The sequence below is a fragment of the Henckelia pumila genome, chromosome 4 (assembly GCF_033568475.1).
Source record: "Henckelia pumila isolate YLH828 chromosome 4, ASM3356847v2, whole genome shotgun sequence".
Classification (NCBI taxonomy): Eukaryota; Viridiplantae; Streptophyta; class Magnoliopsida; order Lamiales; family Gesneriaceae; genus Henckelia; species Henckelia pumila.
The window spans coordinates 216352193-216362840 of record NC_133123.1 but is presented as its reverse complement, the minus strand read 5'-3'; the positions used below and the strand labels follow the sequence as shown (position 1 = coordinate 216362840).

General features: G+C 36.6%; 1 protein-coding gene across 1 annotated transcript; it reads left to right on the top strand.

Moving 5' to 3' along the window:
- The first annotated feature begins 456 nt into the window (after window positions 1-456).
- LOC140894724 (ras-related protein RABD2a) lies at window positions 457-8800 on the top strand. Its single transcript, XM_073303317.1, has 8 exons — window positions 457-585; window positions 1263-1335; window positions 4989-5036; window positions 5104-5151; window positions 7723-7794; window positions 7873-8028; window positions 8110-8213; window positions 8411-8800. Exons 1-8 carry the CDS (start codon window positions 572-574, stop codon window positions 8505-8507), a joined length of 612 nt encoding a protein of 203 aa, XP_073159418.1. The 5' UTR covers window positions 457-571; the 3' UTR covers window positions 8508-8800.
- Window positions 8801-10648: the final 1848 nt, after the last annotated feature.

The window sequence follows — 10648 nt, the reverse complement described above, 5'->3', positions numbered from 1 at the left end:
ATCGAGATAGGTTGAGTTGCGAAAAGGAGTTGGGACTTCTGACAATTTGGGATGGGTTATAACATTGGTGGGTCGAATTGTTATGAATGGTTTTGGATTGGAGATCTGTGAACCGTGTAAAGACCATTTCGCTAGAGTTTTTGTTGGTAGATGAGATCCTATCATATGGGTAAACACAAATCATGCATCCAACGGTTCGTATTTTTACTCATATGCGTAATTAATTATATATTATTGACGTGACAAAACATAAGATATTAAATCTATTATTGAGATATTACTCATATGCTAAGTTGAAATCTAACGTTTTTGTCATAAACACACTAATTGCAGCCTTACAAACAATAATAGCATGTATAAACATGTAAGAATAAAATAAAATAAAATTATTTTTTAATATTTATATATTTCAATTATTCGATATATCGACACATTAGTTTTCCATCTACTCACCAGCGCGAGCTTTTCAACCACGTTCTCAGCGTCAACTACTCCGGCGACGAATCTCAATCTCCGTCTGTTTGAAGGAGAGTACTCGGGCATCACAGCTGTTGAATCGCTGCGTTGAATCATGAATCCCGAATAGTAAATCTCTCTCCACTTCTTACGATTTTGATAAATGAAAACAATTGAAAAGATTCTGGGGCTTTGTCGGATTTGATTTTCACTTTTTCTTGATTCGGATTAGACTGGATCTGTAATTTTCTGTTTGTCACTTTATTGAATTTCGCTCTTGATGTGATAATGGTAGATCCCCGAAATGCGCTGTTGGGAACAAATCAATTGAGCCCTCGGAGTGTTGCTAGTATTATACTTTGTTGTAAGATTTATCTTCCCCAAATTATCTAGCTCCAGAAATTATTGAATGAAGCGAAACTAGAAACCTTTTCCACTGCGAGTCCTAAGATTCTAAAAAATTTGAAATGATTGAGGCGTAATTGATCCAGTAATATGTAGGAACATATAGTCTATTCTTGGGCCTTTGGAAATATTCTATATTGCATTGCAATAACCTTTCTATATCTGTTTATCTGGAGGATGGACGTGTAGCTTTAAGGCTTCTATATTCGATTTTGGCATCTTAAGTAGGATGAAAATTCTTTGACATGTGATATTTCTTGCAGTGATTACTTGTTCAAACTTCTTTTAATTGGAGATTCTGGTGTTATCTGGAGGATGGACGTGTAGCTTTAAGGCTTCTATATTCGATTTTGGCATCTTAAGTAGGATGAAAATTCTTTGACATGTGATATTTCTTGCAGTGATTACTTGTTCAAACTTCTTTTAATTGGAGATTCTGGTGTTGGCAAGTCATGTCTTCTCCTGAGATTTGCTGTAAGCATCAAGCATTATGTATAACTAAAGTTGTTTCAACTTTTAAATTGGTACTCCTACACTCGAAAATCATGTTCAAAGAATTGTCTTTGTACGCCAGATAACTACATTATCATTTAATTTTTTTTTTTTTTTCTCAAGCTAGAGAATGACAATATAGCAGAAATCTACTCAGTAGAGTTATATTAAACCACATTGATGAGAACAAAATTTACTTCCTTCGTTTTCATGCTTCCTTTGCCCATCCTTGTCTGAAAATCACGAATAAACCCGTTAGGAGACTCTCAGCATGATCACTTCGATGCCTAAGTCAGACAGAGAAACATGGGAGAAAAAATAGAAGAAAACAATGGGAGAATCATCACAAAGAAGAAAGGCTAGAAATCTCTCTTCCGGTAAATAATGAGGAAGAAAACAATATAAATATATATATTAAAAAAATTCCCTATTATTAGACTGTTAAACAATATATCTCAATAATATTGGTCCATGCTTATACAGCACCAAACCCATTCTCTGATAATTCTGACAAGTATAAGCCCAAGTTTAGATAGTGAATATCTGACTATCCAATAATAATTATCTAACACAACCGTCAATCATGATGTATCGCCCTTACTCGAGCCATTACTAAACCGACTAATAAGCATGTATAATTAAACTTAACAACAACAATTAAACAGCGGCATAGTTATTAAAAGCGCTCGCCAGGCTGCGCCTAGGTACTGACCCTGCTATACGCAATTTAGATTTTTAATTAGAAAAAAACCCTAGCCCAACCAAGTTTTAAGCCCAATAACTAAAGCCCACTTTTATTTAATAATAAAAAAAGCCTGCATGCATGTTAACGGCGCAGCAGTCTCTTCATCTCCTCCAATCTTTTTGCTTTCAATTCTAGTTTCACAACTTTCTGTATCAGAAAGGATAGAAGACTAAGCCCAAAACAACTTTTGTTTCCTGATATCTATCGATTCAAATCAGGTAACAGTAGAAGGCAGTCGGCAGCCCTTTACTTTTCGTTTTTCCTATTCCTCTTGGTTATTGCTTCCAGTTTTTTCAATTTATATCATCTCATTACCATTCTCCTTCGCCTTTATCTCCTCTAAAGCTTGTTCTCGCTGAAAAATGTCGACTTCTGAAACAGCAAACATTCGAAAAGATCCGGCATGGAATTATGCAACCTTAGTATACTTATAATATGCACTTATGACTTACTATTGCGTTTTAGATGATTGAAGTTTGAACTATTCAAGTTTTTCTTCAGTCATGCACTTATGATTTACGCATAGTTATATATTACTGAATGTTTTATTTCTATTGTTTGATATTTTTTTGAATTATATTTAATTTACTAAAATTATAGTATAAATCACTTTATATATGAGGAATTATAAGATTTATGCGCATCACCTTGCGCCTCAGGCTCCAGGGCACTCTAGCACTTTTGTGCGCCTTGCGCCCTAAATAACTATGAACAACGGAAACAATAACGTAAGTACTTTTACAACCTAAATAAAAATAGAGGAATGATTTCAGTCTTAAACATTAATACAACTATAACGAAAATTACAATCCTCCACGAGAATACAAGGAACCAAATAAAATTTTCACTGAATCACCACCGAAAACCCAACTGCTTCTAGCCACTGCCTTGGCTGTCCGAACCATCCAACCTGCTATGAATGGGATTTCCATGATAAAAACAAGGATGTGAGCAACAATCGCCCAATACGAAAATGTACGAGTATACAAACCGATATGATGCAGCACAATGCAATACACTCGAATATCAATGATCAAGTCTGGAATCTCATGCTCAGTCTAGATGGACCCCTGTATGTATAGTCTCTGATCTACCCTAGACATGTTTTGACTCCGACACACATCAACAAAATGTGGACCTACAAACGAGGTATATTTCAATGATATCAGATCCGCGAGTTTGGTCGGACACTGTAGCTCTCGATATTCTACCGTCCACAATAAAGAACAGGGCTGAGCGGCCCCAACAAACGAGGTATATTTCAATGGTATCAGGCCCAACGTGAAATGTCATTTAAAATGTCAAAACAATAAATCATATATAATGCAACATATAAATATGCATCGTATAAATGTGTATACTACGCTTGGATATTTCAGTTAGTACATCACGTACGTGACTAAAACAATCTGACAGAAAGTCTACTCATCTGAACCTAGCAATACCAACATACTGAAATCACTATCATACCATATCCAGAATTACTAAAAATGCATCTTATGTCACTACTGAAGGCTATAGGGTTATACTTGCGTCTGTGGTCAGCATAGTTGTCAAAAGCGCAGAAGCGTTCGCTTTAAGCGCAACGAGGCGCAAGACCTGCGCTTCAGTGTGCTTCAAAGCGCACGATTTCTATGAAGCGTGCACTTTTTTGCGCTTCTGTGCGCTTTGCGCTTCAAAGAAGAACAGTTTTTTTTTAATTTTTTTTTTGAGAGATGTGAAATTGCCTTTTAAAGTGCAATTTACCCTCTATTTACCCTAAAATAAACACAGAAACTCCAACATCACATTGCCTTTCCTCCCCAACGCCTCTGCCCTTGTGTCATCTTGTCATTTGCCCTCTGTATTTTAATATTTGATATTCAAAAGATGAAGATTATGATGAATTTCAAATTTGATGTCTTATGTTTCATAAATTTATTTAAAAAGTGATTTTTATTTTATTTTTTAAGAATAATTTTTTATTGCGCTTTATTTTCGTAAAGCGTACGCTTCGCTTTGCGCTTTGCGCTTAAAGCCCGAGGACACTTGAGCACTTTAATGCGCCTTGCGCTTTTGACAACTATGGTGGTCAGCCCGCTGATGACGTCTCGATCTGAGTATCTCGAATCACCAACCTCTGCTTGAGCCAACACTAGCTCCAAAGCTTTCCAACACTAAACTGCCTTAGAATTGGCTAGAAAATTTACGGTATTACTCTAAAACTCGAGAGAAAAGCTGAGGGAAAACGGTGAAGGAAACAATTGAAATCTGCTTTTATTCATAGGTTGCATCTGTACTAGTTCAGAAGGTCTGAACTCAATCTTATCTGCTACGAGTCGTAAACTCATTCGTCTAACTGGATTTTTGGGGACAAGGTAATCTGAAATAGATTGAGTGGTCTGATTTTAAATTTGGTGGATCCCAACATTCTGATCCTCAATTAATAAATTCATTAATAAGTCTTAATTAACAACTCTTTAATCATTTCTTAATTAGTACTTTATTCTATAAGGATTTGGATCATTACACATGATCTGCTTATTGCTCTTTAAGTCCCTGTCTAAGTTAATGTGGAAAAGGATACTTCCCGGGATACTACCAGATGATAACCCGAGATGTATCTTAGGACATAGCACAAGTTTCCACTTGAAAATTCTTCAAGTCCCCATCGGTTTCCTATTGAACTTTTATGCTGGCAGAAAAATGTGAGCGCTTCGTTTGTTGAGGGTGCTGTTAGTTTGACCAATTGATAAAAAAATTCATTCTGGAGGCAGGAAGATGAGATCGTTCAGAATTTGTCTTGTGACAAAACTATTATTCCTCTGTACTATGAATTTGTCATTTTGTTTTGAATGACTCAACTTGTGAATTTCGGTCTGTGACTAAATGTTGACGGTTTTTCATGCAGGATGATTCATACTTGGACAGTTACATCAGCACAATTGGTGTTGACTTTGTAAGGGTTATTCTTTTGAAAATATACTTGCCGGACTCAATCGAAAACTAATTATTAACTTCTACAGAAAATACGTACAGTGGAGCAAGATGGAAAGACTATCAAACTTCAGATTGTAAGATTCTTGACTTGATTAATTATTTTTATTCACCAAGAGTTTTATTGTTTGTCTATCTCCTGTGGGTTTCAATTTAATTACTTTCACTCTTATTATTACTTTGGCAATCAAAATAAAAATGTGCAGTGTTTTACGGTTTTCCAGTGATGATTGGTTTTTGGGTCAACGTTACAAGGCTTACAGGAATACCTCCTGTAAGTTTGTAACCAGCCCCACTTAGTCTCAGAGAGGTCTGAATTTTCTCACACCCTATTTGTTTGCTTCATCGCGGGCATTAGAGCCTGAGCGAACCAAGCTGACCCACCTTTATTACCAAACTAGACCAAATGACGTAGTAATTCTTCGGGCCACAGTATTGAGGTTCCGGCTGAGTTCCAGTTTCGGCTATATCTTTCCTTTCAACACTGGGGTTTTTAACTTCACATATAGCTCATCAGCTTGTCACTTCGCACTCTCAGTTTCGAGATTGGGAATCGACAGAAATTCCCTTTCAACATTAAAAAGGTTATTTAGGTAGCTTAGCTGGTTAGATTCAGCAGGCGAGCGGAGTCAAGTCAAGCTAACGCTTCCCTATCCCGATCTAGAAAGGATTTCTTCTTCTTCACATTCCTATAACGAACAGCTTACCGCGCAAATCCCAAGCGAATATAACTATAGCTTTGTTCACAACACAACCTGGACCCGCATCGAGACTGTCTTTCTCAAGCTCTCCTCTCAGAAGGAGAAAAGGATTATTCTGATTGCACGAGAGATTGCCCTACCACCTAACTCCTCTCCATTATGGGTTGGCTACCGGGGATCCATTGTGGCTTTTGACTAGGTTGGTACGGGTGAATTACCATCAAGCCTAAGTTATCTGGTTCTAGCTAGTGCCCTAAGCTAAGGGATTGGCCTTGCATTTGGGTTAGTAATGCTCTAAGTTCGGTTAGTACAAGAAGGTACTGCGGCTTACTACATTAGGAAAAATCTCCAAGAAAAGTATCTTATTTTTGGTCTGGTTCTGTACCTTACCCTTACTACCCTAAACTTCGAATAGATTGTTTCAACTCCAAATTTTTTATAAAGGGGAAACTCCAACTATTGAATACGCAAGCCCTGTTATTGAATACTAAAGCGTTCCCCTTTGATTCTTATTATCTGTTTTCGCCCTTGGATGACACTTTCCTTTCGAAAGCATAGATCCACAAGAAAGAAGTTCCAGAGGGTAACCCCTACCGTTAAAGTATCGAAATGCGTGGGTATTGTTTGCTTAAAAATACATGAATTTCTTCATCTAGGATCTTCATTCCTAAAAGTATTACTAGCTCACTCTCATCTCAAGCTCTAAGACTGCAATTGACTTCTTGAACCATGTCACCCTAAAAATTCTGGCGTGTTTCAATCCAAACTTGAGCAATGGCCTTTAAGCTGCTCATGGACTTTTAGTTCGTTCCGATTATTTGTTCTTTGTACTCATTTTTATGTTTAATTATTATATACAATTTCTTAACGTTCCACTACCTCGCCACTTCAATTTTTTGGACTTCTGCTTCATACTGTGTGTTATGCTCCAATATAGAGAGACTGCCTGCTTTTTATTCGCCTTTTCAGGCGAAATTTTTATTTCTGATTAGTAAAAAAAAAAATTTCATTCTCTTCCTATTCTCACTCTCATCTGTCTCTCTTTGAAACGTAAAATGGGCATCCTTCATGAAAATCTTTTTGAAGTGGGGGATGAGGTTGGTTTCTGGTTTAGTTTGAAACTTGGAGGAGTATGATTTGTGGGGTCTCCGTCTTTTATTCATCTTGGAATCAAGGATTGTGATTTGAGAATGATGTCCCCCCTTACTGTTCCTAAAACAGTATTTTACGATAATGTATGAAATTATGCTCGAATATAGTAAACATAGTTGAAGTTCAAACAGTAGATTGAGCCATACTCGAAAATGGGTAGTTTTTCAGAGCTTTGATCAACCTGAGCATGAATCAGAAATTTTTTTTAATATTCTCAATTCGTTTGGTGTTCATTCCTGGTGCAGATTGATGTATCATTCACTGTGTGAGACATGCATTGGAATTCCTAGAGATAACTTTTCATCTTTTTCAATTGTTTTGGTAATTGTTTTTAAAGAAGAAATTGCCCTTTTTTAAATGTTGGAATTTCTTCTTGTATGCTTTATTTATCGTCTTCTGAAATATTAATGTTGTTAAGCTTTTGCTATGGAAGTAAAAAGTGGCCCTTGGAATGGGATAAGACAACTGCCATGCAGATAATTTGTACTCAAAAGTAAAAATTCCATAATTTTTTTTTCTTCCAACTAGACTTTTGATTATTGAAATTCATGTGCATTCTTTCACAAAACGGAATGCGTTCACTATTGTCTCTGAATTTATCTTTTCATCCTTCTACCCCACGACTCCTTATACTTTTTAAATCACATGATGGTGTGGTTTACCTGCAACAAGGTTTGGTGTGGTTTACCTGCAACGAGGTTTGGTTACACTCCTGTTTTGCCATGGCCTTGTGTACTTTCACAAAACAAGCTTCACCGATTTCTCTTTTCCCTTTTCTTTAATTTTCACATGCAGTGGGACACTGCTGGTCAAGAACGATTCAGAACTATAACTAGTAGCTATTACCGTGGGGCTCATGGAATTATAGTAAGTTTCTCCAAGTTGCCTGATCTCTAGCAAACAGGTTTCATTATGCATCTTTTATTAATTGAAATTTTATGGCAGATAGTTTATGATGTCACCGACGAAGAAAGCTTTAATAATGTGAAGCAATGGTTGAGTGAAATTGATCGATATGCCAGTGAAAATGTGAACAAGCTCTTAGTAGGAAACAAATGCGACCTCACTGATAATAGAGCTGTGACATATGAAACAGCTAAGGTAGCAATCCTATCAATCTGAATTCCTGTAATGCTTTATGCTGATTGGTTCACTCAAATGTACATATCGGTGTTGTAATAGGCCTTTGCTGATGAAATTGGAATTCCATTCATGGAGACAAGTGCAAAAAATGCGACTAATGTCGAAGAGGCTTTCATGGCTATGTCTGCTGACATCAAGAACAGGTTCCTTGTTTTCTTTTGGTTATGTGTCCTCTGTAGCTAACCAAATTAGTTGATCTGAAACCCAGACTGTTTCAACGTTGACTGAAAATTTTTCATGTGTCCCAATACATTCATTCATATACATTCATTCATTCCTATTGAATTGAATATTCATGGTACTAATGCTATGTTTCCAACATGCCTCACTAAAATCACAGAATGGCAAGTCAGCCTGCATCAAGCAATGCAAGGCCACCAACAGTGCAGATCCGGGGACAACCCGTAGGCCAGAAGGGTGGCTGCTGCTCTTCTTAATGGCCGACTGTTGCTTATGTACAATTAGGTTTTGTGCCTATCTGTTCAATCTGGGAAGACTCACATCACCACACCGTGAAACCTCGGTATTCTGCTACTATTTGTTCCATTCTTTTCCATTTATCTTATTTATATATGGACTGTACAAATTACAACAGGCTGCTTGCTCTAGTTGTGTTTGTTGTTTTTTCTTCAGTCAGGTAGAAATGTCATTGTTTGCAAGCAGCTGGTTAAAAAAGGTTGTCAATTTTTGTTTTTGCTTTGTTCCTTTTTTAATATATATTATGGTAATATGTGTTGGCATTTAAATTGGGGATAATTTGCAGTTGAGTGCGTTCACTAGTATTGTTTGTTGGACTGATGGGATTATTGACGGATTGATTATTTACAGAGTGATAAATAGTATAGTTTTGTTGGAGTGAAAGTAAATGTGATAATTGTTGAGTTTTTTGGTTGAATATGTTAGTAGACTTTTATTTATTTATTTAATGTGATTCGACAATTACATCTTTTATAATTTTTTTCTCTAGTTTTCTTTCTTTCATGATCATTTGTTCTTTTACTTGCCCCCCGCGCCCCCCCCACATCTTCTATGCGCCTCCTTTATCCTTATTCTTCTTTAATTGTCATCTCCACAGCTCCACCTTGTCTGCCAATCTTGATATTATTTTAACCATTATCTTTTCATTTATTGTGCTTCCAAATCCAAGATTTAATATCATCTCACTTGTTTGGGCACTCTTTTGAAATTTTTGAAATCTTTTTTTTTACTTTTTTAATTCAATTTATTTTTTAACTAAGGTTGTGTTTGAATTGAATTGGGAGGGAGAAATTTTATTTGCCGGAGAATTTGTCGCATGAATTTCTAATGAAAATTATTTTATGTGTATTTAAAATCTGCTGCAATTACTATTAAAATTTTATAATTTGATATACACTGGAATTTAAATACTCTTGAATTTTGACCATTCAAAGATGTCAATGAATTTGAAATCCATCGCTAGTATATAACCAAATGTAATAGATGTCATGTTCTCGAGGAATTAAATCAATTGAAATCTTTAGCAGAAAATCCAAGTTCTTGAGTCCAATTGCAACCTCATGGTTCTTTTCTTGGCTTTCCTGCATTATTTTACTTGAGCACATTAAAATTTCCTATTACATGATCCCTTTTCAACATCTCAAATTTATTCCACCTTAACATTCTTTACTTGCTATTTTTTTTTTAAAAAAAAAATTGAAGATTTTCTCTTTTCTCGCTTCCCCAAACATGAAATATTGTTTCCATTTTCTTTCGCGGTGTTTCATAACCATGGTTGGATCAAATTTAACCGAGAGACCCCATCCATCGGAAACGTTTAACATCAACTTGTAAGAAAATATGACACATAATTAAACGAGATATCTTCGATGACGAAAGCGGTGACGATCGATGCCGCCATATTTGAACACTGTGCATATGGCGTCTCACATTCAGAAAAGTGAGACACACAACGCACACTTATTTTGAATCTCGTGCTCCCGAACACTTATTAATGGTATGAGAATTTGCCTGGTTTCTGCTCAGAAAGCCCGGCGTGCTTTAGAGTCTGGCGGAGAAGGCTACCTTATCTACGTCATCGATTCATCCTTGGAGGGACCAGCCATCCAGAAGATACCAGTGGTCCGCGATTTTCCCGATGTGTTTTCGGAGGAACTTCCAGGCTTACCACCAGTGAGGAAGATCGAGTTTGACATTGAGTTAATGTCAGGAACAGTTCCGATTTCTAGAGCTCCGTATCGATTAGCACCTTCGGAGATGAGAGAGTTGCATAGTCAACTTCAGGATCTTCTTGATAATGGTTACATTCGGCCGAGTGTTTTGCCATGGGGAGCCCCAGTACTTTTTGTTAAGAAGAAAGATGGATCGATGCGTCTTTGAATAGACTATCGACAGCTTAACCAAGCGACAATAAAGAATAAGTATCCTCTTCCGCAGATAGATGATCTGTTCGATCAGTTATAGGGCACTTCTGTCTACTCAAGGATCAATTTACGGTCAAGATATCACAAGTTGAGGGTTAGAGATGAGAATATCTCTAAGATAGCATTTCGTAACGTGGTATGGTCACTACGAGTTCTTAGTTATGCCGTTTGCATTG

Coding starts and splice junctions, on each gene's coding strand:
- LOC140894724 (XM_073303317.1), top strand. Junction 7,795..7,872: donor GTGGGGCTCATGGAATTATA/GTAAGTTTCTCC, acceptor ATTTTATGGCAG/ATAGTTTATGATGTCACCGA. Junction 8,214..8,410: donor TCTGCTGACATCAAGAACAG/GTTCCTTGTTTT, acceptor CTAAAATCACAG/AATGGCAAGTCAGCCTGCAT.